This window comes from Mustela erminea, chromosome 2, assembly GCF_009829155.1.
Source record: "Mustela erminea isolate mMusErm1 chromosome 2, mMusErm1.Pri, whole genome shotgun sequence".
NCBI classification, from domain to species: Eukaryota; Metazoa; Chordata; class Mammalia; order Carnivora; family Mustelidae; genus Mustela; species Mustela erminea.
Window position 1 is genome coordinate 159,486,498 of NC_045615.1, and position 26,709 is coordinate 159,513,206.

Consider the following 26,709-nt stretch of genomic DNA (forward strand, 5'->3'; position numbering starts at 1 on the left):
TGGGTCTTAAATCCAGTTTTAAAAACAATGCTCTAGCTCCCGTGTCTACCATTTGAGTTTCCCCAGTGCAGGAATTAGCATACAGCTGGTAGTGAGGGTAAGCGAGTTATGTAAGCAATATGAAATGGGAAGAAGTCCCAGAAGTCAAAGTGAAGCTAATGTGTATTTAAAAATCAACTTAGAGGTGCCTGCGTGGCTCTGTAGGTTAGGCATCCAACTCTTGATCTCAGCTTGCCTTGACCTCAGAGTTGTGAGTTCGAGCCCCGCATTGGGCTCCATGCTGGGCGTGGAGCCTACTTTAAAAAGTTAAAAAATAGGGCGCCTGGGTGGCTCAGTTGGTTAAGCGACTGCCTTTAGGTCAGGTCATGATCCTGTAGTCCTGGGATCGAGTCCCGATCAGGCTCCCTACTTGGCGGGGAGTCCGCTTCTCCCTCAGACCCTCCCTCTTCTCATGCGCTCTCTCTCTCTCTCTCTCAAACAAATAAATAAAAATCTTTTAAAAAAAAATCGACTTAATTCACACTTGAAAGCTGAATCAGAGCGGTTTGTGTTTTATCCAAAATAAATGCAATTGGTGGTTAAAAGCGCTGACCCCAGAGCCAGACTGCCTGTGGTCAAGTCCTAGCTCTTAGACTAGACTGTGAGCAAATCACTTGACTTTTCAGTGCCTCGGTTTCATTGTCTGTGAAATGGAGTTAACGGTAGTACTTGCCTCACAGGGTTTGTGGGGAGAGGTAAGAAGACTGAGGGCAAATAAAACATCTGGAGCTGAGAATGGCACACAGTAGGAGATTAACACCGCCAGCTGTGGCTGCTGCCGCTGTTATGAAACAGAATGATACGTTGTGTTTACGGAGCTGACCTGATGGACTAAATTCTACTTTTTTCCCAAAGAATTTATTTAGTTCAAACAATAGCCCATGTTGGCGTTTGAAAGGTATCTATCTTAACTGACTGTCTTCCTGTCTGATGTTATAGAAACTCTATGTCAGAACGAAAATATATTTTTAAAAGATTTTTATTTTTTTTAAATTTATTAGTTGACAGAGAGAGCAAGCAAGCAGCAGAAGGAGAGGGAGAAGCAGGCTCCCCACTGAGCAGGGAGCCCGATGCGGGACTCGATCCCAGGACCCCAAGATCAAGACCTGAGCCGAAGGCAGACTCCTAACCAACTGAGCCACCCAGGCATCCCAAAATGATGATATATCTGATGAAAGAGTTAAAGGAAGTTTTTGGTAACAGGAACACGGCTGGATATTTGAGACTTCAGCCTTATAGACCAGAGCTAACATGTGTGATTATTTCATTGCATGACAGAAATGTATTTAGCCATTTAAGGGTATTTTGCTTGTTAATTATCAAAGAATTTAATTCTCTAAGATGTAGTTTCAGGTTGATGGTATATTAGGAGTTACAGGAATTGGTCCATACTAATTTTACCTTTTTGACCAAGAATTAACACATAGATTCTTAGCTCAAGTATGAGAGCTAAATCTAAGATACCTGGATAGTCCTGTAGAAAGCTAATTTTTTAACATTAAAGTATGAACTGTCAGAATGACAATTTGAAACTAATCAACACATATATGTTTGGATACCCACAGTATATTTTGCATGTAGTGTATTTATTTGTACATATATTTATTGTATGATAGAATCCTCAAATTTGTCTTCATATTAGTATAATCCGAGCTGAATTTAAGAATGAGATAACAGAAAGCACAGCAAGTTGTCATGAACACAAAGATGAAAAGATGAGGCTCTTGATCTTGGACTGGTCTCCGCCTATGCTCATGAAGGTGTCCGATGGCCAGTTAGAAATAAACAACAAAGCTGGAGCAATGCTGTAATTTGGGAATCATCTCCGTGGAGGGGACCGTTAACGATGAGATCCCAGGCACCTGGGTGGCTCAGGCGGTTAAGCTTCTGCCTTCAGCTCAGGTCATGATTCCAGGGTGCTGGGATTGAGTCCCACATCGGGCTCCTGCTCAGTGCGAAGTCTGCTTCTCCTTCTCCCTACTCCCAACCCTGGGCTTGGGCTCTCTCTTGTTCTCTGTGTCTCTCCTCAAATAAATAAATAAAATCTTAAAAAAAAAAAAAAAAAAAGACAAAGATGAGCTCCCTGAGGAAGAAAGCAGAAGCAGCAGAGAGAAGAGCCTTGTAGTTGGTACTTAGAGCAAGAAAAAAGTTAGAGCAAAGGGACATACGGAGGAATAATCAGGACACACTGTTCTGGAAGCCACAGGGGAAAGTTATAAGGGCAGGGGTTGGTCAGCAGGGCCGACGCTGAAGAGGGGTGGGCTGGACGCTGAGAAGAGCCCGCCAGATTTGGCCATGGAGAGGGAGCAGTTTGGACAACCAGAGCCTACCTCTGGGGCTTTATGAAGGTCCATGGAGAAGGAGACAGAGGCCGACAGGGCAGGGACATCTTGGAGATGTCCGGCTGCAGAAGCAGTAGCAGGAGGCGGGTGCAGGTCGCCAGGCTGAGGGACCCCACCACTGTCTTTCATGGTAGCCTGGAGGCATCGCCCAACTCCCTGCTGAATCTTCAACATCATCCAACATTCACTTTGATCCCCGGAAGCAGAAGAAAGAATGAAGGGCGCGATCCCTGGGTGCGCCCTCCGGCCGCGTAAGTCGGTTCCCCAGAGAGCGGCCCCTCACGGGCAGCATGAGATGATCTAGAGGAAGCAGCCCCCTGAGATTGAAAAGGTTTGGAAAATGAGCCTGACGTCAGTAGGGTTCAGTGGGATTAGTGGATTCCTGCTTTTTTTTTTTTTTTTCCTATGTCCACCTCTAAGAGCCTCTTACTGCCAAATATTTTTTAAAAACAAAAAGAAAGGGGCGCCTGGGTGGCTCAGTGGGTTAAGCCTCTACTTCGGCTCAGGTCATCATCCCAGGGTCCTGGGATCGAGCCCCGCATCGGGCTCTCTGCTCCTCGGGGAGCCTGCTTCCTCCTCTCTCTGCCTGCCTCTCTGCCTACCAAATAAATAAATAAAATCTTTAAAAAACAACAACAACAGCAGCAAAAACAAGAAGAAAACTCTATCAGTCAAGGGCAGAGTCTCAGCGCTGCTGAGAGCCTCCCAGTTGGCCAACACTGGCACTGGGAAGGGACCAAGCGCCAGGGCGGGCTCGTGCTCGGGCCCGTTGCGGGTGAAGTTGTCTGAGGACGTTACTGCTGCTCCTGAAAGGTCACTCCAGACAAGCTGAGTTGACCTAACACTGGAGAAGACAAAACACAAACAGTATGAAGAAGGATTTCTCCTAAGAATCCGTTTATATGCTTTCCGAATCCCCAAGCCACCGGGTTTGTCCCAAAGCAAACTTGAAACGTTGACCCTTGGAGGTTTTTTGTTTATACAGTGGTTTGAGCAAAGCTTTATTTTCTCTTCCCCGTCCTTTCCTTCTCCTTAGATGAGATGCTGATCTCAGATGCATGGAAAATATAGGTCCAGTTTTTCAGGTTTTTTGTTTTTTTGTTGTTTTACTCTGATGTAATCTGAATTTTCTTTTATTCTTTCTGTCTTTATTCAGTTTTGGCAAATGGCTGAGTTGACTGACGAGGTTTGATAGGAGCCCTCCTGTGCTTAACGTTAACATTGTGCCCCCCCCCCCCCCCCAGACATTTCTTCCCTGTGTATTTGTCCCTTAGAGGCGAGCTACAGCGAGGAACTCATCCGGCACGACACGGGCTTGCGGAACTGTAGTCCTGCGCTCACTCCTGCCCTCTTCCTGGAGTCGGTTCTTACTCGATGTCGGTAAAATGGCAGCTCTCAGCAAGGGAACATTCTTGATTCCTGAGACAGGGAACGAAGCCAGGCACTTGTAGGTTTGTTTTCAAATGAACTGGTTCTTACGTTGTAAATATTTAACTAATTCACCATAGTATTCCTACGGAAGTTCCCATTAGGTTTTCAGAGATTTCTACTTCCCACAGGCAGATAAAGCTTCCTTTGCTTTCCAGAACCCTCTTAAAGCAAATAGAGATTATATTCCATGGAGTTTGGTTTGAAAAGGAACAAAAAGTGGGGATCTGAGAGGCGTATTTTTTCCCGTGGTTGAGGCAAGGAGGCTGTGGGGAGCGACGTCTGCTGGCGACGAATAATGGATGTGATGGTAAATCTTACCAGTGGCCATGAATATTTTTATTGTTCCCCAGGCTGTCTTTGCTTAAATTGTGGGTGGTGATGGCTAAAAGCAGAGGGTTTTTTTCTTCTTAGTTTATAGTTTTGAGAACTAGACGGAGGGATGTTAGCTATGAAAGCTACTGAAGAAAGCTAGGTGATCTTATCGCTCATGAAAATGACTTGAGTCAGCCTTCTTCTGACCTCGGAGCTGTCTGGGTTCCTGAACGCCCGTTTCTCTCTGGCAGCTGCTCTCAGGAAGAAACCCTAGGAATGCATTAGACAGGAGATTTTGATTTACAGCTCACCTCTGTTTAATCTTCTAGTGGTCTATTTGTTTATTTTAGGAAAAGGAGCTCCTTAAAAGACATATTTTATGCTTTTGACTTCTTTTATGACTCTTCTTTTAAGTTGGGGATATTTTGTCTTCAGGAAATGCATTTTGGTTTATTTTTTTTCTTTCCTTTCCCCTTCGTTTTCCTTCCTTCCTCCTTTTCTCCCTGCCTCGCTGCCTTCCTTCCCTCATTCCCTCCTTCCCCTCTACAGCATGAATCTCCTGCTGTCCCAAGCCCATGGACAGCAGGGCAAGAAGTCACCTTAAGTCTGACCGTCCAAGCTTATCACTCAGTACACCGCCTTTCAGAATGTCTAATGGCACTTGGGCCACAAATGACTGTTAAGGTCAAAGACCATAAGCATGAGTCAAACTGAAAACATTACCTTGCAGAGCCAGTCTGTCTGCCTGGTCACTTAGCAGTTTATAAAACTTGACTCCTAGCTAGAAAGCTAATTGCCAGAGGACACAGGGAAAGCACTGGGCTCTCACTGAGAACCCTTTATTTACTATGTGGCCCGAAGGATGGCCTAGACCTGGACCTTTCGAGGACTCAGTAAGAACACTTTTTATTTCTTGTAAGAAAGGTGACAAAAAGAATTTTAAAAAATTATTATTCAATTGAGTCCTTAAAGTCCTTTTTTCTCTGTAATTGACAAAATCTTTCTTGGATGATTATCAGGTCCCAACATCTTTTTCTGCCTCTTTCCTATTTAGCTCCAGATTTGCGTGAAACACCAAAGTGTTTCTCAGCATTGTGAGCTGAGTGTGGGACTGAAAGAACACTCTTGGAATCTGAAATAAGAGACCTCTGCGGGGGTGGGGGGTGGGGAAAGGAGCAAATAATCTCCCCCAGCGCTGGGATGGCCCGCAACTGGGGATTCTGCACTTTCTGTCTCAAGCGTTTAGTGGAGAGAGCCTAAGTTCAGTTCCGAACCGCGTATTTGGTTTTGTTTTGCTTCTAATCCCCAGCACGTTAATCTTTGCAATCGATGCACGTGCATTTTACATTTAGGTCATCTCAGTGTTTCTCGCCAAGTGTTTTTTTTTTTGAAAGATCCATTTTAAAAAAAAGTGGACATTCTTAAAGGGTCATTTTTTAGTACATAAATAAAACGATCGTGAAGCCTTCACACGCCCCTCTTTATTTCGCATTAAAATGCCAGCGTGAAAAGCGATGGCCGGGTCTGCACGCGGACACGGCGGCCTGTGGCCCTTCGTCCCGGCTCGTCGGGGCCGCCGGTCCGGGACGCCGGCTCCGCGCTCGCTGCTGGGGGCTCGGGGCGCGCCGCTCCGACGCTGCAGCGCTTGTCCGCCGAAGACAGCCTGCGGGAGCCCCGGGGTCCCCCGGCTGCCGGCCCGGCCGCCCGAACTCCATTCTCGGGAAGTTTCTGAGTTTCCCGGGAGATGAAGCACGAGCGACATTTGCCCCAGCCTGAGTCCTCGGAGAAGGCCGCGCCGTTTTGTTCTGCGGGTTTCCGAGAGCGGGGGCGGGGCGGGGCGAGGCGAGGGGCGGGGCGGGGGCGGGGCGAGGGGCGGGAGGAGGCGGGGAGAACGGATTCCCGGGCGGGGAGGGGGCGGGGCGAGCGGAAATCCCGGGCGGGTGGGGCGGGGCGAGGGGCGGGGCGAGGGGCGGGGCGGTCCTCGCCAGCCTCCCTTCCCGGCCCTAACCCGGTGCGCTCCGCTCCTCCTCCGTCACGTTTTTGCGCAGCGCGGTTTTGGGTGCCGTGAGTTAGGCCGCGCTGGAAGAAGCCAGAGAGAACTTAGAATGAGATGCTTGAAATCAGTCAGTGTGTTCCGAGCACCTCCGAGCTAGTAGCGGGTAAGTGCACCTGTTGCAGGTTCTGGAGCAGCCTCCGTTCCTTTTCGGATTTAGTGAGGATACTGAACATGGGAAAAACTGAATTAAAGCCAGATGAGGCCTGCCGTGTTTGCAAATGTTTTGAAGTGGTCTGTGATCGATTTTAATACTTTTCTGAGTTAAAAGGAATCCTAGCATATGATTTATACTTTTTATACCTTTAGGAGCCTGGTGAGTGCTCTCATAATTTCATGTCTTTGTTTACCCCTCTAGCCAACTACATCCTGTTGTAAACGTATTTGTCTTCCCTTTAGATTCCAAGCAACTGGGCAGCAGGATGGTGTTCCTTTTGTCCACCAGCGTACCCCTAGCGTTCAGCACAGTGCCTGTCTATTGGAGGTGTGCACTGGATTTTTGTCAAAGGCCCCATTGAGTCCGGATGCCACTCAGCTTGCTTTACATGTAGAAAAGTCCCTTGATCCTTCGGTTTTTCCCTGGAGAAAGGAGAGAAGGCGCAGAGTGTACCTGGGGTGGTCAATTCAGCAGGTGTCCGCTCTTTCTGGTGTGAGAGTAGAAATGGCATCCTACAGATTTCAGACTGAAGCACAAAAGGGCTGTGACTAGACAGTGCATAGGGCCCTTGGGTCCGGGCGGGCCCTGACTCGTGTAATTGGCGTGGCTAGAAATCAAAGGAAAGAAATCGTGCCCTCAGAGTGAACAGTGCTTCTAGCGGTATAAAATGACTGTGAGATTCCACATCGCCAGATGGAGATGATGTTAAATTTGCCCTTTATCTTTAGGGACTTCGGAAAGCAATGTAGTTGCCTGCACATAAGTTGTTGGTATTTAAGTAAGAGAGCTGGGGCTGCACTGGTGCTGCTCACTGAGGCATTTCTGCTAAAAGGTGACTTAAAACTTCCTTAAACTATTCATTTTAAAATATACATTCCTACTGTCTATCTCAAATGCTGCTGACCATCTCCAAGGTTGCCTGAATAATAAAAATGTCAGATAATGAGGTTTGTAGTTGAGAAATTGCTGGAATTAAGAAACGTAATCTTAGTTTAGCATGGGTAGAATTCCCCAAAGTCACTGCCACTGTGCGGTCAATGCCAGCATTTTATCTGCATCATCTCTGATCACCCACTGAGAAGGAGGTGCTCTTGTCTGTTTACAGATGAAGGAATTGAGGCTCAGAAGTGAGACATCTTGACAAGATCGCTTAGTATGAATGTGGCGGATCTGGGGTTTGAAATTTGGTTGGTCTTTCCCAAAGCCCCTGCTCTTTATGTTTCTTCAGGATAAAGGCACTCTTGAGTCTGGTTTCCTTAGGTTGAATGTTAGCTCACATCGTTGGTGAATACTATTTTTGTAGAGACACAGGGCTGATGGGTCATCAGCAGGAGCATTCTCTCATTGTCCTTGAACTTGTGATCATAGACAGTGTTTGGAGAACTTTGGGATTTTGATTCAAACTGTTGGCGGTCTGCCCAGAAAGCTCAAATGATTAGTAATTGCCATGCTGCTGAGTCTAGGCTGGTGTTTCGCAGAATTCTGTAGATGGGTCCTGTCTACGTTTGCCCATGTTATGTTACTTGTTAAGATCACACCACGTTTAGAGATGCTCATAAGGGTTTTTCCTCTAACATTTTTCTCGGACTTTCTCCCAATACCCTGACTAGTCCCAGGAGGTAAATCTGGGAACCTCTGGAGTGCAGCCTGTTGGGGTAAGATCCTAGAGTTCATTTAAAGCTTAAGAAACAATCTCGAACCCTGGGAACTGAGTCAGAACCTCCAAAACTGTGGGGTTTTTTTTTTCCTCCAAATAAGATAAAACCCAACAGCCATTTCTTTAGGAACTTTTGGCCCAATTCATCCCAACATTTTAAGAAACATAAGTTTTAGGTCTTACGTACAGTTATGCCAATGAAATATCCACTTGGTAGAGATGCCATCCAGTGCCATGTTCTCCGCTGTTTGTATTCTGTACGTGATGATGAAAGTGACAAGGATTTGGGGGGTTGCTTGGTTTAAGCTCCCTGCAAGTCAGCTGCCCAGAAAATCAGCCGTTTTCCTAAGAGTATCCATAATGCCTGTGATTATCATTGGTTTAAGCACATACCATATTACTCTGTTTTGCAAAAGTCTTACTATTGCTTTTCATTGACAAGGGTAATTCAGAAGTTGCTTATTGACTGGTGAGTACTAGAACCAAGTGAATTACTACAGTTTAATACTCACACCCTGCCCTTTGATGAAAGCTTTCTCTCAGATGGTTCCACTTTCTCTGTGTTGGATGGACAGGGCTGCTGGAATTAAATATCCTGCTCTATTTGGGCAGACTAACAAGTCTATATGAAAAGGTATTGAAAATATAGGTATGATTTCCCCCAAAGAAATGTAGAAATGACCTGAAACAAATTTTAGGTGTGATATAAAAATATTATACAGTTCGAGTCGATGTTAGGAAAGTAGTCAAGGAAGGAAACCTAGATCTTGTGTTAGAATGACAGCGTGGCCACTCCTTTCACTGTGACCAGATTAGTGATTGTGGATCACTGGGCTTCTCCCTATCTCTGAAATATGTGGTTCAATGGAGAAAATAGTCTTACAATCAAAGCAAGCAAGAATCCTCTTTATGGGCCGTTGTGGTTCGGTGAGCACGTTGATCTCATGAGCCATCCCTGACAGGGTAGGAGCACCTAAAAGGGAATTGCACAATACTCCGTGACCCTTAGACAAGCTGTTCTAGGAACTGGGTGCACTCAGGGCACAGGTGTTGGATCCTCCTCACCGATAGTGATACTCATTCTTCACTTCACTGAACAAACACTTATTGAGTGGCTATTTGTACTGGACACAAGATATACCCCAATCCCTGCCTTCATTGAGATTATATTCAGGGCAGGGGTATAGACAATAAACATTCAACATAATTCATAACTACATGACAAATAATATTAGATTAGTGCGTGGAGAAAAAAACCGAACAGGGGTCCAGGGATTCCAGGGTCCAGAGAAGTGGGACAGCTTGTCATTTTAAATAGGGAGACCAGGGTAGGCCTCAATGCAAAAGTAACATTTGAAAGGCGTGAGACAGGTAGCCATGGGCACACTGAGCAAAGGAAATTTCCTGTGCAAAGGCCCTAAGGCAGGAGCACGTGTGTCTGAGACTCCCAACGAGGTCACTGCGGGTGGAACAAAGTGAAGCAAATCAGGTCAAAGAAGTGATGGGTTTGGGGGCGGGGGGAAGCAGACCATCCGAGGGCTCGAAGATCATTGTAAGGACGCTAATTAGTTCTCACTCTGAGTGAAATGAGGAACCATTGCAGGGTGTTGAGCAGACATGGTTGACTCATTTTTAAAAGAATTGTTTTGGGGGCACCTGGGTGGCTCAGTCAGTCAAACGTCTGCCTTCAGCACAGAACGTGATCCCAGGGTTGTGAAATCGAGCCCCGCGTCAGGATCCCTGCTCCGCGAGGAGCCTTTTTCTCCTCCCCCTGCTTGTACTCTGTGTGTGTGTGAAGTAAATAAATGACACCTTTAAAAAGAGAGAGAGAATTGTTTGGCTGTGAAAAAGCTGGAGGACAGGCAAGGGAAAAGGAATTCCAATGGGACATCTGGTACTTAGGATTGAGAACGGGCCAGAGATGAAAATTTGGAGTCTTTGGCACATATATGATACCTAAAACCATGAAATATCTCATGGAAAGTCACTGATCCCTGGACGTTCCATTTCTAGAAGCTGCACAGGATGTGTCCTGGTCCTCGGGCCAAGCTGACCCTGCCTTCTCTTGTTTTTTTAAGGCTCGCAAGACAGCATCAATCCTAACCCGCCACACTGATTAGTTTAATCATTCGGTATTGACTCAACACAAAACATCTCCACACCACGCACAGTTAGAGCTAGAGGTCATCTACTAAAAGTTTCTCATCTTACCGATAAAAAAGGGAGGCTCGGAGAAGTTAAAGGATTTCACCAAAATGACAGTGGAAGGTAACAGCGGAGCCGACAGACTACCCTGTAGCTCAGCACTCTTCTTAGAGCCACCTAGAGCCCTTAGAACTTTACTAAATGGAACAAAAAGGTGGGAACAGAGAGGTAAAGTCAAAGGTCATTCCTGCCACCGACTGTTTGCTTCAGAGCAGACCTACCCAGGGAGCTCTCTTCTGCACGCACTTTGGCGGGACTTCCACCCCACAGCGGAGAAGGCCACGGAGCGACTCCCGCTGGCCCGCTGGAAAGCGCCTTCTGATCGCTCAGGCCAGATTTTGAATACATCTGGGCATGATTTTTGAGTTGCAAGAAGCTGGGTGAAGAAAGGGTAATTCCTTTTATCAAATCCGTCATAAGAAATTATTCGGTTCCTCTGAGACTCGGAAACTAGCAGAGGCAAGAGAAGAAAGAGAATGTGGATAATTCCACTGTCCGCTTCTGACGATTCTTGATGATTTAGAGACATCTGGAAAGAGCTAAAAGGATATTCAGTTGAACATGATGTTTATTTGACTGTAGTTTGCAACCAGGCATGTACCCCACTTCAGTCTGCCCTGATTCTAGTCCCTTCTTCGATATTGGTGAACTATTTGGATCAGCTATTGAGTTCCAATGGGTTATCGTAGACAGTTTGCAAACCGTATTGTACTTGGAGATATTATACTTGGAGATCGCTCATTCTGTAGACATTTATGAGTAGGCACTCTCATGTGGCAGGCGTGAGAAATGCAGTGGCCAAGACAGCTAAGGTGTCTGTTCTTGCAGAAACTCACAGTGTCATGGGGACACACAGACAACCAGTAAGGAAATAAGTAAGTGAAGAAGGTGGTTCCGAACAGTAGTGCGCGCTATGAAGGAAACAGCACAAGGTCAAGAGAGAGAGACTGGGTGGGCTACCGCAGGTCTGCGGGTCAGAAAAGATCAGGGGACTTTTGGACTCAAACCTAAGTAAAAAGAAGGCAGCTGCTGCAGGGAGGGGTGAAGCATTCCCGGCTCGGAGCCGGGGCGGGGAGGGGTTGCGGTGTGGGATGCAGGAGCGCGGGTTTGGGAATAATGAGAGGAAGCGGGTAGGGCCGAGGCGGAGTGAGCAGAACACTGTGGGCTCACGTCGTGTAGGGCCTCCTAGGCCGTAGTGAGGGACTGGATTGTAGCCTCAGTGGAGCAGGAGGCCACTGGAGGATTTTAAGCAAAGGAACACTGTTACCGGATTATTTCTGTGAAATAATGCTGAGATCCTTTCTTAAAGAGTAGGGCAGGAGTCAGAGCAGGAAGCTATGAATTCTCCTCAGCTAAGGAGAAGACAGCAGGGCGCGCAGTGGTAGCAGTGGAGATGGCTGAGGCGGGATTTCTGGGATGACGTCAGCTGACTTGCTGATGACGGACTTGCTGATGACGGACATGAAGGGACCGAGAAATGAAGGTGCCTGTTGGGTCTGGGGCTGTACAGTTGGGGTGCTGATGGGGCCATTGGGCAAGATGGGGCCAAGAAACAGCCAGTTTGGAGGGCGGGGGGCGGGGGGATACGGGGCTCCATCCCAGGACCAGGGGACCATGACCTGAGCCGAAGGCAGAGGCTTTAACCCACTGAGCCACCCAGGCGCCCTGAAGGGAGAGCTCTTTGATCCGCCAATCCCACATGTGTATACAAGAGTTTGGAATCCAGGGGGCTGAGCAGAGCTCACAGAGAAAGTGCAGAGTCATCAACACAGAAATAGTATTTAAGGTCGCAGCACTGATTCCCTCACCTGCAACAGTTCCCAGAGAGAGAGAAAAGAGCGAACCCGGGGGCACATCAGCCTGCAGAGGCGGCTGACCCAGCAGAAGCAGCTTCAGGCAGGTGGGGGAGGCTGTGATGTTGTGCACGTCCGGAAAGGAGAGGGTTTCTCGAGGAGGGACTAGTCACCTGCGATGGGGCAGCTGCCCCTGGAGGGGTCCGGGGACATGATCCCAAACCCCTGGCCTGGGCCAGCGGAGCGCAGTGCCCTGGACCGAAGCAAGGGCAGCAAACGCCAAGGAACCACCCCGGGGAAGGCCGGTGGACAGCCGGGGATGAAGGGGGAACGAGAGAAGGGGTGACGGGAAGGGCGGACGAGGGCAGACCCCTTACTCACCGGTGTGGTTTCTAGCCCGTGTCGGTCCGGCTGCCGCCACAGGTGGGACTGGGCCCAGGGTTACTAGGAAGGCTCCTCATCTTGGGTTTTAGAGCAGTGAATTAAAAGTAATATACGTTCCTGGGACATTTGATCTCCTGCGTCTACATGCGGGGATTAGGCTGTCACGGAGCCCCCCCCCCCCATGTTTATACACGCAGCCTCTCAGTGTTCTTTGACACTAGGCTCTTGGGTGTGTTTTTTGCGGCAATCCCAAGGAGCACAGGAGGCAAGGACAATAAAACCCAGCGTTCAGGGAGCCTTCGGGTGAGGTTGGGTGGTGATTCGCTCATCTAATCCTTACCTCAAATGGTGGGGGCCCTTTAATCTGCTTCCGACAAGATCCCATGGCGTCCTCTGAAATCCAGGTAATTATCATTGAAATCTTGCAACACAGCTTGTACTGAAATTGGGAAACGCTTGTATTTCAGCAAAATTGTTTAATTTTATCTTTTTCCTTTTCTTCTCACCAAATACCCCAAACCATGCTTTTCTGGCTGTTTGGGCTTGGAATGCTGAGGCCGCCTGGGAGCCCCAGTCCCCCGCTGCTTAACCCCACATCCTTTCTCTCAGGGCACATGGAAAAGAGACTCAAATAGGAAAAGCAGATGACAGTTGATAAAACCCGTGCAGCTACAGAATTGCATACAAGTTAGCATGCATTGAGCTGGAAATGAAAATTTTATTCTGGAAACCTCTTCTCAGTGGTGTTTAAAAAAGAAAAAAAAAAGTTGTGTGCAAATAGAGCGCGCACTTCCAGAAGGCGTCCGCTCGTTACTCAACATTCTCCGTCCAAAACTCATTTCCCCTTGCCAGTGAATTGCCTCTCAAAATCAAAAGAGAACATCATGCACCTTTTTCTCGTGCAAGTTCTTTGGTATTTTTCTGTCTGACAGCTAGTAAAGCAGATGATTGATTGATTGGCTGCTCTTAGTGTCTCTAAGACTGACTCTTATTGTGGGTGCGGTCAAAGTGAAAACAAGGGCATATCCGGGGCGTCATCAGCCCGTAGGAGGAGTCTTTATCCTCTAAATTAGAAAAGCCTAGCACTCATTGGTGCCCAGGCAGTGCCCTAGACTGGAATTGTGTTGTTGTTTTAATCTGAAAATGACAACATAGGACATGGCCAACGGCAGGCAGCATTTTATTATGGGTGACGCAGCTTTAATTGGTATGGAGGGGGCATGCCTGTGGCATTAGTCCTCAGAATACTGGCCAACCAGATCGCTTTCAGCGTTTCTCAATGTTTAGCTTCATCTTATAATTAAGTAACAACGATCATTTCCTGACAGTTAATAACTGGCTAAAGGAGGTAGAAGCCTCATTAGGTTTATAATTTATCAAATTCTAAGCTCTTCATCTGCTGTGTTGCAAAAAGAGAAAGCATCTTCAAGTTCCAAACTGATTAAAGACAATCTCCAAGCGTATTTCATATGTGAGAGTGCTAATTTGTTCTTCAAAGGCTGATATTATTATTTTCCAAGTTTAAAAAAAAAAAAAACTATTCTTTTCTCTTTCATTTTCTCAGTCAAATAAATAAATAAAGTCTTTTTAAGAGGGTTGGGGGTGCTGCACCTGGCTCAGTCAGTTAAGCGTCTGCCTTTGGCTCAGGCCATGATTCCAGGGTCCTGGGATGGAACCCCACATTGGGCTCTCTGCTCAGCGGGGAGCCTGCTTCTGCCTCTCCCTCTGCCTGCAGCTCCCCGTTTATGCTTTCTCTCTCTCTCTCTCTCAAATAAATAAATAAATAAATAAATAAAATCTTTAAAAAAAAACTATCATTATATAAGCGGGAAATAATGCTTATGTGGCTTTGATAGAGATGTATTGAATTACGTCCACATACACATGCACAGTAAAACAAAAGTACGAAAGTGAAATTGGTAGGGCATGTTTCCTTTAAGAGTATTTTTGTGACAATTCCCTGCACTTTCCTGAGAACAGTCTTGACTACCCAACACCTCCAGCCAAATAACATCTTCATGAGTACTCCGCAAGTGTTGACTGAGCTCTGACTTTGTGCGGGGCACTGTTCTAAATGCTGAGGATACAACAAGGAGATAAAAACACCCAACCCCACTGAGCCAATAATTTAAATCTTAATAATTAATAATAAATAATTAATAATTTAAATCTTAATAATGTCTTCGAGATTACCTGGAAGATTCCCTGGGCCCAGAAGACCACACATTAAATGTCTTCATAGCGATCCAGCGAAAGGTAGAGAAGAGTCCTCACTGGACCATCTTGTCTACCAGACTTCTGACCGTCTTCTCATTGCCCGATGGCCCCAGCGTCTGCTGGCTCAAAGATCACTCCCTGATCAACTGTACTAATGAGATCACAAGTCTTCCCGCTAGTGGGAGAAAGTTTAATCTCTTCTGTTAGGGGACCTGCTGCTTTCATTCTGGAATCTGTCATGAGCTGGTCACATAGGAAACAGTGAATTCTAATCCCTTGATGAAAATATTCATCTCCATAGTTTGATGCAGGGACAGTCTGACCTACAATTCAGGCTCTGGAATTCTAGAAATATGGAACTCAAGTTACCATGATTCTTCCAAATGACTTCTATCTAGACCAGATCGAAAATACCTCTGGAGAAATGGAAGATCTTTCTAAGGGAACCTACTCAGAGGCTTTCGGCAGAGTTCCCCCTGGGAATCCCTCAAAAATCCTTCTGCTTCATATTCTTATGAATCCTTGGAGTACAGTAACCTTAGGTGTTCAAAGAAACTCTATGCTTCCTCTGCCACCAGAGCAGCTCAAGATATGAGGTCCTCTGGATCTTCAGGGTTGGCAAAAATGCAAAGCAGAACTCCAGGAAAGCTTCTGGCATTTGGTTAGTGTTGTCACGCTAACCCTGGATTTCAGCATCGGAGATCCCCATCATTATCCTGTACGGAACCTGTAGGCATTGCCCCTGGCACCTCCCGCGAAAGTTATCCATCTGGTGTCCCAACTGATTCTCTTTCTTATAGACTGTCTACAACCAAGAGGTGGGACTACCCCGTTCTTATGCTGACAAATCTAAATCTTCAAAACTCATGGGAACATTTCTTGACCTCAGTATATTTCATAAACAGGCAGAATGTGTGATTGACGCACCCTTTATTTTTTTTTTATTTTTTTTTTAAAGATTTTATTTATTTATCTGACAGACAGAGATCACAAGTAGGCAGAGAGGCAGGCAGAGAGAGAGAGAGGGAAGCAGGCTCCCTGCCGAGCAGAGAGCCCGATGCGGGACTCGATCCCAGGACCCTGAGATCATGACCTGAGCCGAAGGCAGTGGCTTAACCCACTGAGCCACCCAGGCGCCCCGCACCCTTTATTTTATTAGAAGTTTGCTGTTGTTTTTTTTTTCTGGTAGAAATTCAGAAATTTCAAGATGTTCTTTATTACTTTAAGCCCCATGGTATAAATATTTGAAGGAACATCCAGCTATTTTAAAATCATTTGGCAGACTTAACAGTGTAGAAACACACACACGCATCTCTCCCCATTCAACAAATACTCCAGCCATTAGGATCCCAAGGGGAGACAGGTTGGTGCTTATTTTTTTTTTTTTAAAGATTTTATTTATTTGACAGAGATCACATGTAGGCAGAGAGGCAGGCAGAGAGAGAGAGAGGAGGAAGCAGGCTCCCCGCTGAGCAGAGAGCCCGATGCGGGGCTCAATCCCAGGACCCTAGGATCACGACCGGAGCCGAAGGCAGAGGCTTTAACCCCCTGAGCCCCCCAGGCGCCCCAGGTTGGTGCTTATTTAACGGACGTGCTGTGTGGATACTTTCACATCAAGTGTAGAGACTCAGGGGCAGGCTTTTACTTCATCCCTCAAATGAAAAGTCACTAATGTGACTTTAAATTTTCCCAATATGCCTCGCAATCCCATTTACCTGTAATTTCTGAAGAATACAGTCTTTGAACTCACTCCGGATAGGAGGAAGGAGAGTTGTCTCTACGATATACGCACATTTAAGTAACCAGGAGAGTTCAAAAGAGAATTTCCCAGCGCTTTTCTGAATAGGCGTTCACTGTCGTGGAAGGACGGGCCTGGAGGCTTGGACCAGTGCACTTGTGGGTGTAATGGGGGAGGCGCTCTCCGTTTCATTGTGTTTCTGGGTCTAATGAAAACCTAAGGATTGAGGGCTGAGCCTCACCCTGGTCATGTAATCAGGAACAGAAGCCTGGTAGCAAAACATGAGGTCAGCGGAGGAACCATCGTGTTTAGAGAAGGAAAGGCCTCGAAAAAGAGAGACTGCTCCAAGTGACTCTGGCTCCTTTCTCTTTTCCTTGTGTGAAGCACCGTGTTTCTCTGTGCAGACTCGACTCGATTTGAGAAGACAGGCTTAGGGGTTTTCGAAGCTGAAGACAATCTCAGAGTCACAGGCTCCCCTGAAAACCTTGCTAAGGAGAAACAAAATAGGAAAGTAGAAAATTCTACCCTAGATGACAAATCTCTAGGTCCTAAGGATGAGTCCAGATTTCAGACGTTGTGGGAATGCCCTCAGTCAGAAGTGAGACAAAACTCTTCCGGTTGCTTGCATGGGGGAAACGCCCTGATCTCCAGGCTTAGGGATCGTGAGTCAAAGCGGGACTGGAACCTCACGAAGTCTTTGTGTGTTGGGCCTTGAAAGGGAGGGTGCAAGTGTATGGGATGGCGCCTCTTCTAGGATTCCTTTCCCCTCCCAGGCCTCCAGGTCAGGTCCGGCAGGATTTAATGACTCCGAATCTCTGCGATGATTGGCATCTGGATCGCCCCCGGGGAACTGGCAGGAGCACCCAGTCCACACATGGGTGGGGGGATGGGTTGAGGGACAGGGAACTGGACACCTAAGAAGTTGTCTTTTGGAGGAAGTAAAAAAAAAAGCTTTTGCCAAGCCTGTTGGGTAAGTCAACAGGAGACTCGAATCTCTACTCCTGTCCATTCTTTTTTTTTTTTTTTTTTTAAATAGCACTGACTGTATAAAACTTCAGAAATGGGGCGCCTGGGTGGCTCAGTGGGTTAAGGCCTCTGTCTTTGGCTCAGGTCATGATCTCAGGGTCCTGGGATCGAGCCCCACATCAGGCTCTCTGCTCATCGGGGAGCCTGCTTTCCCCTCTCTCTCTCTGCCTGTCTCTCTGCCTACTTGTGATCTCTGTCTGGCAAATAAATAAATAACATCTTTGAAGAAAAAAAAAGAAACTTCAGAAATGCATGGTCTAGTATTGCATGTTTATATTTACTCCTTGAAGAGAATGCTAGATGGTTGGTTGGATGGTTGGTTGGTTGGTTGGTTGGATGGTTGGTTGGTTGGATGGTTGGTTGGTTAGTTATTTTCAGTGCATGGGTCGCCTTTATTACTCCAAGTATTAGTGGTAAATAAATTAAAAATCTAAATCTTCTTTCAAAGGACCTTGTGGAAGGTTAATTGTCTAGTTTGCAATGGGACCAGGCCAAGTGGGTTGAACACTTTAGATAGCAAGAGCCATCCATGAAGAGCATCCTTCTTGTTTTCTTCTGAGTCTTGAAAATTACCTTCAGAAATAAGGCAACATAGCTTGATTTTTTTTTTAAAGCAAATTCAGAAAGACATAAATGAAATGATACCTTCTAAAGTGTGCTTCCCCTCCAGTATGCTCCTAGGAAATGAGTCCTCCAGGAGTCAGATCAAAAGAGATGATGTGTTCCCTACTTCTGAAGACTGGGAAGCTTTTGGCAACCGTCAGAGTGACCTAATCTCTTCTGGAGAGAAAGGCATGAGGTCATGAATGACATAGACCAGCCCAGAACTCCCATGCATCTACACGCTCTTGCCGCTGTAGAAACCAGAGTGGACTTCGGGGCGGGGGAGGGCTCACCATCCCACACACAGGACTCTGGCAGCAACCAGAAGCCAGATCTTGGAGGGCTCTCAGAAACCGCCTCACCTTGGGTCTCAAAGAACTGCTAGCACCTTCATCTGGTACCCCCAAGTAGGCCTGGTTCTAGTTGTAGGGAGACAGTCCAACAACCCCAGACGGAAGCTGGTAGCCATTGACTGTTTACCTAATAACTGCACACGTCTAACTCCAAAGTCCCTACTCTGGAGGGACATGCGCTGGGGGGCAGCGCCCTGGTATCCCAAAGCCCCCTGGACATGAATGTTTCTCTGAGGACCGTTGGGGTTCTCTAGTTTGCTGCCTGCTGGCCATTGCCCTGTGGCTGGCTCTCTTCCTTTTCCTGCACACAGCAGAGCCTTATTTCCTGCAAACTGGCGATGAGGCAAGGTGGCTGGGAGGGGCTCCTGCGTGGGGGAGCTCTGCTGTTTTCATAACCGCTGCCAGCTCTGAGTACATGGTGAGTAAGAGCCTCTTCCTCTTCCCTCTGGGCTGCCCTCCTCTCCACACCAATCTCGTTGCCGGCCTGTCTCGGATATGGTGCTGCGCAAGGGCGGCTGCCTGGCTCTGATGTTCCCGGGGCTCAGGACCCAAAACTCGAGAAGGCAGCAGAATCCGTAAGTGACGGCGGCGCCGGCCCATGTTCCCTGGTAGCCAGGATTCCAGCCGGAGGGCTGCCGGGAGGAAGCGGCAAGCGTGAAGGCAGTGAAAAGAGCATTTGCCACTCTTACTTCCTCCGCTGGAGCAATTGAAAGTGCTCTCTCGCTCGGGAAAAGCAGAGCGAGATGGATGTTAAGTGCTTCCTCCCGCGACCTTTGGGCTGATTTTAGGTTAGCTGCCTTTTCTGTTAGTGAATCTTCTTTCTGGCCAGTTTCTTTCTTTCTTTCTCTCTTTTTTAAGAGAAATGACATCTGCGGGTTCCTTCTTATGTCTGGATATTACAACCCAGGAGCGTTTATGGTTATCCACGCCTTACAAGCCATATGTTGATTTTGCCCTTTTTCCATTCTGGTTTGGAGCATAGTGTCTGTTTGGGATTTTGCCTGCTTTTCGGTGCTCCCTGCGAACACGTCTGTCGGCGGCCGGATGATTATAAGCAGACATAAAGGGGAGTTTTCTCCTAGAGGGACCCTCCCAGCTCGCGCTTAAAGAGTTTGCACACCTTGTAGAGGGAAGAAGCGATTCCTGCATGTCTGTGTCTGTCTGTCTGTCTATGGCTTTTCTTTATTTGGGGGTGGGGGGAGGTCTGCCGATTCTGCGCCTTCTAGCATAAAGATCCGTTTCTGATTTTGTGACATGATTTCTTTTGAGACTTGTAGTTTAATCGAATCTAGCTCTGAGTGACACTTTAAACCCTGCTCTCCGGCCTCGGGAGCATTTCTCCCAACCAGGCGCTTTTCCCGCCCACCTGCTGCCGTCGGTCCGGTTGGCAGCGGCTCCGCCCGGCTTCTCTTCCTTATGCCGGATCTGTTCTGTACACGGGGTCTACGCTTTGGAAGACGAGTCCTGCGAACCACTGGGACATCTTCCTTGCCAGTAACGTGCCCCCAAATCACAAAAGCAGAAAAGCCAGAAACAGTAGGTGCCTGGGCATTGGTGGACCATAAATTCAGAAATTCACCGCATAATATTGCTTTGTTCTCAGATGCATCACACTTTCCAGCTATGAGCTCACCGGCCCGTGCGCTAGCTCTGGGCCAGCTGGCATCCCTGCCGCTCTGCAGACAGAATGGGAGATGCGGCGGGGCCAGCCAGATCGCCCCAAAGCCGGGTGACCTAGCTGGAACTGGGAACCGGCGCCCTTGACTTGTCTCCAGCCCGTCGCTGTCGGGAGGACGTGGCTTAGCAGGGGGAGCTGGAGGCTGAGTTGACTCTGCCGTCTTGCCTTGCAGCCATCTGTATCTGGACCATCGGCCAGCAGCCAGGAGAAACGGTGGATGGAACAGTGGATTTGTAAATGGAGATTGGGAGGAGACAGCAGAGAAGGAGGTTTAAAATGGGAAGATCAGGGCGCCTGGGTGGCTCAGTGCGTTAAAGCCTCTGCCTTCAGCTCAGGTCATGATCTCAGGGTCCTGGGATCGAGCCCTGCAGCAGGCTCTCTGCTCAGCAAGGAGCCTGCTTCCTCCTCTCTCTCTCTGCCTGCCTCCTTGCCTACTTGTGATCTCTGTCTGTCAAATAAAATCTTTAAAAAAAAAATGGGGAAATCAGGGATGTGAGTCCAGGAATATGCCAGAATATCCTTTTTGTGCGGGCAATGACGCCTCTGTTAACTGCAGGCTGGAACTCTACTAGCTATGCTCACTACTACCTGTCATACGGAAAGTGTAGAACATCCTCCAGCAGGAGACGGTAGTCAAAGTTAAGCTAAGCCAGAAACTTAAATCATTAATTTTGCAAATATTTATTGAGTGTCTCCCATGAGCCAGATCCTATAATAGTCCTCTTCATAACCTCCTGCCTGTCCCGTGGTAGAGGGAGACGTTGAATGGATGGATTGATGCGCACGTGTTGTCCACAGAATTTTGTTCTGGGGACTCCCTGTCTGCTCCCCACTCTTGCTCCCTTGGGAGAGCCCGGACAGCCCCGCAGAGACTCTGGCCTCACCCCTCCCAGAACTACCCACTCGTCCTTAATGAAGGCTCATAAACGCGGGCTGGTGCCCCCGGGGAGGGAGGCTTTCTGCACGTTGACCCGGATGGAATCTGGGGGAGCCTTGCAGGATGGTCCCGCCCTAGCCGGCTCTGGGGGTGGGGGGGCATCTGCCTGTCACGCCTGTTACAGGCTTCCCAGCCACAAACCCAGCCCAGGTGTCTCCTCTCTGGGTCGGCCGGTGAGAGCAGGTTTGCCTCCCGGGTCTCCGGAGCTCCACGGGCCTTCCCGCGCCATCTCCTGAGCTTGCCTGCGGGGTCCCAGCCTGGCCTCAGACAGAGCGCAGCCGGGAGCTAGGGAAGGCACACCAGGCACCAGTATTTCCTGAACGCCCTCCACGCACTGGCCTCACACCAAATGCAGAATTAGATTACTGTACCCAACCAGTTGGTTCACATTTTAAACAAATAAATAGGCAGATGGAGGTGGACTAAATAGAAGGGAAGGTGGAAATATACTCCAGGGAGAGGCCGGTGCCGGAGAGGGGAAACCAGTCAGAGCCTGTCATTCTGAGAGCGTTAAGTAGGGCAGGACCTTAAACTATTTCAGATCGAGCTCCGTGTTTGTGATCGGCCAGAGGAAAGGCAGATTGGGTTGGGAGAGGGAAAAAATGAGCCCTACACTTTGTGCTCTTAAATGGCATTTCATTCCTTTGTGGTTGTTTCTGTCTTTGGGCCATTGCTGCACCTTGCGTGTCCCGCTGACAAAGTGGCCGGCCATGACCAAGCTATCACTTGTGTACTTTCCATGTCCTTCCAGGGGAACGGGAACTCAGGGACGGCAGGGACTTTGTCTTCTTCATCTCTGAATTCCCAAAGCCTGATCGATAAATGCTTCCTGCATTAACATAGGATACCACCCCCCAACCAGGGACTATAACTGAGTCTCCAATGTGAGCTTGGGCCAGGATGTTAGACACTCTAGGAATTTAAAATAGGGGTAGCTCGGGGCACCGGGGTGGCTCAGTGGGTTAAAGCCGCTGCCTTCAGCTCAGGTCATGATCCCAAGGTTCTGGGATGGAGCCCCACATCCGGCTCTCTGCTCAGCAGGGAGCCTGCTTCTCCCTCTCTCTCTGTCTCTCTCTGCCTGCCTCTCTGCCTACCTGTGATCTCTCTCTGTCAAATAAATACATAAAATCTTCAAAAAAAAAATAGAGGTAGCTCTAGATGTGAGTGATCTGACAGTTTTCTGGAGTACGATGTTATTCCCAGCATCTGAGGTCATGGGGTGAAGAGTGGGAGGCGGGCAGTTGCCTGAGGCCTGGGCTTACAGCTGGGGCCGCTCTTGGGGAAGATTCTCGGGAAGAGTGAGGGGACCCGAGTAGCTGAGGCAGAGGCTTCGTGTTTGAAATACTTGTGTCGCATACAGAGAAGGCAGGGTGAGGCCAGTGGGTGAAGGGACACATGAAAATGTTTGAAATTGAAACTTTTGACAGTCGGAACTGTCACTTAGGTTCCATCGGAAGCCACTTAAGCTGGGCCCTGAGAGATGAAAGGCAAGTTCAGAAGGGTCGAACCCAGCGACGCACCAGCCGTGCCAGGCAAGACAGTTTGGGGCCTCGGGTGCCCAAGGCGAGGAGCCTGCGGTGGAGAGGAACGGCCGGGATCTGTGGGCTCAGATATAAAACCCTGGCCTTAGAAAGGTGACGGTGGGAGTGATTTTCAAGTTTTGGGGGGCCCGGGGTGGTCGTTTTGAGATAAGTGTATCGTTTGTATTCGCAACGTCCTCGGTATGAGGACGAGAGGAATGATGGCGAAACCCTTCGTGCCACCCTTCGGAGCCTTCTACGTAGTATCTCAGTACACCCTTACAACACCTCTTTGAGGTACTATTATTAGTCCCATTTGACAGATAAATTAACTGAGGCTCAGAGATTTATTTATTTATTTATTTATTTGAGAGACAAGGTGAAAGAGAGAGCGCAAGCAGGGTGAGGGGTGAGGGGCAGAGGGAGAAGCAGACGCCCCGCTGAGCAGGGAGCCCGAGGCGGGCCTCCATCCCAGGACCCTGAGATCATGACCTGAGCCGAAGGCAGACCCTTAACGACTGAGCCAACCCAGGTGCCAGCTGAGGCACAGAGATTAAAAAACGTGCCCAAGGTCACACAGTGAGTGAGACCCAGAGCCAGGACTGTAAACAGGTTGTAGGGCTGCACACCTCAAAGGGTTCACCACAAATACTGACTTTAACGAGTTCCCTGGAGGATTTATGGGGTGATGAAAGACTTTCTAAAGTGGGATGTGTAGTCTCATCATTTCAAAAGAACAGAGAAGTATTTCTTATATTAGCTTATCCATCCTCATTAGTAACTGCCTACTCCGGTTTATGCTGATTGGTAGTCATTAACATTCAGAATCTGTAATAGGATAATATGCTTTTTCTTTTTAAACATTGAGTTTCCTAATTTAAAAATTACTAATATTCATAATAAACATCCAGCTATTCCAGAATTGACAGATACGCAGTGAATGTCTCAAGCAATCCTAATTGTTCCCCAAATTTTTATCCACTGGTGAGTTAAAATGCCTCCAGCTTTTTTCTTTGACATGTTCTCATTTGAGACCATTATATTATTCTCATTATTATCATTTATGTTAATGATAAGCCTTTTACCCAGAGGTAATCACTCTGTTTTATAATATGCTTCGTTATTTAATATCTTTTGTACATCTTTCCTTGTGAGGACATACAGTTTTATTCTATTTCCTTTAAAAATGATATAGGATTCATGTTCACTTTCAGCGTGATCCAGTCGGGGCTCGTGTTCTCTTCCAATCAGCAGAGCAGCAGGTCTGATGTGACCTAGATTCTTACCTCAATGCCACTTTTGTTCCTTCTGGGTCTGGGACAGGGCTCATGGAGAAGCAAGCTCAGCTAGGACTCAGTTTTCTGTTTCTGTGGAAATAACAGAAGCTAGCAGTTCTCTAGTATTCCCTGTGAGCCGGCAGCGGTCCCCAGCCCACTTTACAGATGGACAAACTGAGACCTGGAGAGATTAAGCAACTTACTTGTGCCAGGTCACAGTTAGAAATTCGAGAGTCAGAGCTTAGACCCACGCCCTTTTGACTCGAAAGCCTGTGACTTTAGCACACACTGTGTTCTTCTCTTTTACAAATCCTTTACCTAAATGTTTAATAGGAAGTGGTTTCCATAGTATCACGTTAGAGTAAAAGTCGTCTGCTTCTCCTCTTCCCGGCACACTTCACAAACACCAGGATGAAAGGGGGTGTCGTCTTAACCGGAGCCTTCCCGACCCCGCGGTCACTAGCTGGTCCGGGGTGTGACCCGCTGTCTCTGGGCAGTTCTAGGGGACACCTACTGAGACTGGAACCTTGTTCCGCACCTCTTTCCCGCTGACGGAGGCCAGGAAGGAAGAGTGGAGAAGGTTCCTTGGGTGAAGCAGAGTTCTCCACATCCCAGCCCGGCAACACCACCGCAGCGAGGCTGGGTCTACCCACCCCGCACAACCCACTCGGAAATTTCAAAAGAGCCAATTTAAGAGGCTGAGTAGAGATAAGCGATCTTGGTGGAGCATCCTTACAGGGACTTTGTTCTTTGGTTTTCGTTCTGGTGTGTTTTTCCATCTACGTGAACTAGACTGGTTGCACAGACAGCCTCCTTTCGTGGAACAAAACACTTGGCTTTGTGCTGGGAAAACCTACACAAAGACATGAAACTATCAAACCATTTCTTCCCATGGTAGGCATTTTCTCAGCACGTCAGGGTCAGAAGGGCACCGGAAGTCTAGGCAGTTCCGTTTCTGGTCTCGTATGTTCTATGGCCGTGTCCGTGTGAACACCGTCAGGGCGCCCCGACTCACTAAGTCGGAAGCCGATTCTTCTGCTTTCAGGTCTTTTCAAATCACAACCAGGTTCTCCTTCACATGAACTCTATCATCTTCTGTCGGCTAACGTCAGGCCTCTCGTCGTCTTGGAACAAACAGAAGCCATGGAATGGTTTTCCCATTTCACCGCCTTCCCACCATGACCATTTCTCTGCCAAACCTTGTCTTTTCTGGGTGAGTCTTGTATTCCTGTGATCCCCACGTCATGATCTAGAGCTCTGGGGGCTACGGCGTTTCTTCTCGGAGTGTGTTCCAGACTTTCCATGTCACTCTCAGACAGGTGGGCCATGACACAGAACACAGTGCCTCAGGGAAGACCAGACAAGGATGTCACTTACCTGGTTCTCGATGATTTACTTCCTTTTTTTTTTTTTTAATTTTATTTATTTACTTGACAGAGAGAGATCACAAGTAGGCGGAGAGGCAGACAGAGAGAGAGGAGGAAGCTGGCTCCCTGCTGAGCAGAGAGCCCGATGCGGGACTCGATCCCAGTACTCTGAGATCATGACCTGAGCTGAAAGCAGAGGCCCAACCCACTGAGCCACCTAGCACCCCGATGATCTACTTCTATTAGGGACATTAAACTTGGGATTTTACCCAATTCTTCAAACGATGGGGAAAACTAAGTACTTTTTTTCTAGAAACTTTTTTAAATAAATGAACTCATCAATTAATTTTTCTTTTCTTTTTTTTTTTTTAAAGATTTTATTTATTTATTTGACAAACAGAGATCACAAGTAGGCAGAGCAGCAGGCAGAGAGAGAGGAGGAAGCAGGCTCCCCGCTGAGCAGAGAGCCTGATGCGGGGCTTGATCCCAGGACCCTGGGATCATGACCTGAGCCGAAGGCAGAGGCTTTAACCCACTGAGCCACCCAGGCACCCCTCAATTAATTTTTCTTAAAGCAATAATAGAGGAAAAGGAAATGCGTGGACCTAGATTTTTCGTATGGTGTATTGTAGCATCCTTCTGCCATGCCCCCCACCTTTTTTTAAGATTTTATTTATCTATTTGACAGAGAGAGGGAGACACAGGGAGAGAGGGAGCAGGAGCAGAGGGAGTGGGAGAGGGAGGAAGCAGGCTCCCCGCTGAGCAGGACGCTTGATGCGGGCTTGATGCCAGGACCTTGGGACCATGACCTGAGCCAAAGGCAGACACTTAACAACTGAGCAACCCAGGCGCCCCCTACTATGCCCCCTTTTTTTTTTCATTTATTTATTTTCAGCGTAACAGTATCATTATTTTTGCACCACACCCAGTGCTCCATGCAATCCGTGCCCTCTATTATACACACCACCTGGTTCCCCCAACCTCCCTCCCCCCGCCCCTTCAAACCCCTCAGATTGTTTTTCAGAGTCCATAGTCTCTCATGATTCACCTCCCCTTCCAATTTACCCCAACTCCCTTCTCCTCTCCATCTCCCCATGTCCTCCATGCTATTTGTTATGCTCCACAAATAAGTGAAACCATATGGTAACTGACTAAGCCCCTTTTTGTCATAATATTCATCCATGGTTCACCTCTACGATACATATTATGTGGAAATAAGTCTGCTTAAGTCTTCATAATTATTACGTCATGACTCCTGGGGCTTTTTCAAAGTGTCTTAAAAATTGAAGGGATGAAATATTACAGAGTCTTTCTTGATGCCAGGGATCCTTTGAAGTGCACGGCTAGGCTCTAGCCTCTTAGAGACTAGGATCTTTTGCAGGCAGCTCCCCCGGCCCCATGCCCGGCCCACCGTGTTGCCGCTGCCTCCAGGGAATCAGGTTTCTGAGAACGCTTTCAGATCGCCTTGAAAGGTTTCCTACACCCCTCCTCTACCACAGGAGTTGGGTACCAGATTACTCCAGATCCAGATTAGTTTTTGTAACACTAGAAGAAAATAAAATAATGGAGAAGGTTTCCCTCAAAAAGCTTTCTTTGATTAGAAACTGTGTCCGTGGACAT

At 47.8% G+C, this 26,709-nt stretch overlaps 1 protein-coding gene across 5 annotated transcripts in view; it reads left to right on the top strand.

Annotated features, from left to right (window-relative positions):
- The window catches only part of SHROOM3 (shroom family member 3), a 290,162-nt gene that overhangs the window by 156,924 nt on the left and 106,529 nt on the right, over positions 1-26,709 (top strand). Inside the window, exon 1 of one of the 5 annotated variants that reach the window (XM_032334630.1) lies at positions 6,090-6,283. The exons of 3 other annotated variants lie outside the window; for them this stretch is intronic. Coding sequence is in view for 1 of the 2 variants with exons in the window: in XM_032334625.1 (XP_032190516.1) it covers positions 18,806-18,885 (80 nt within the window). In the remaining variant the exon portion in view is untranslated. Of the gene's footprint in view, positions 1-6,089; positions 6,284-17,775; positions 18,886-26,709 lie in introns of those variants that run through there. One more of the 5 variants, XM_032334625.1, reaches the window with a different exon arrangement.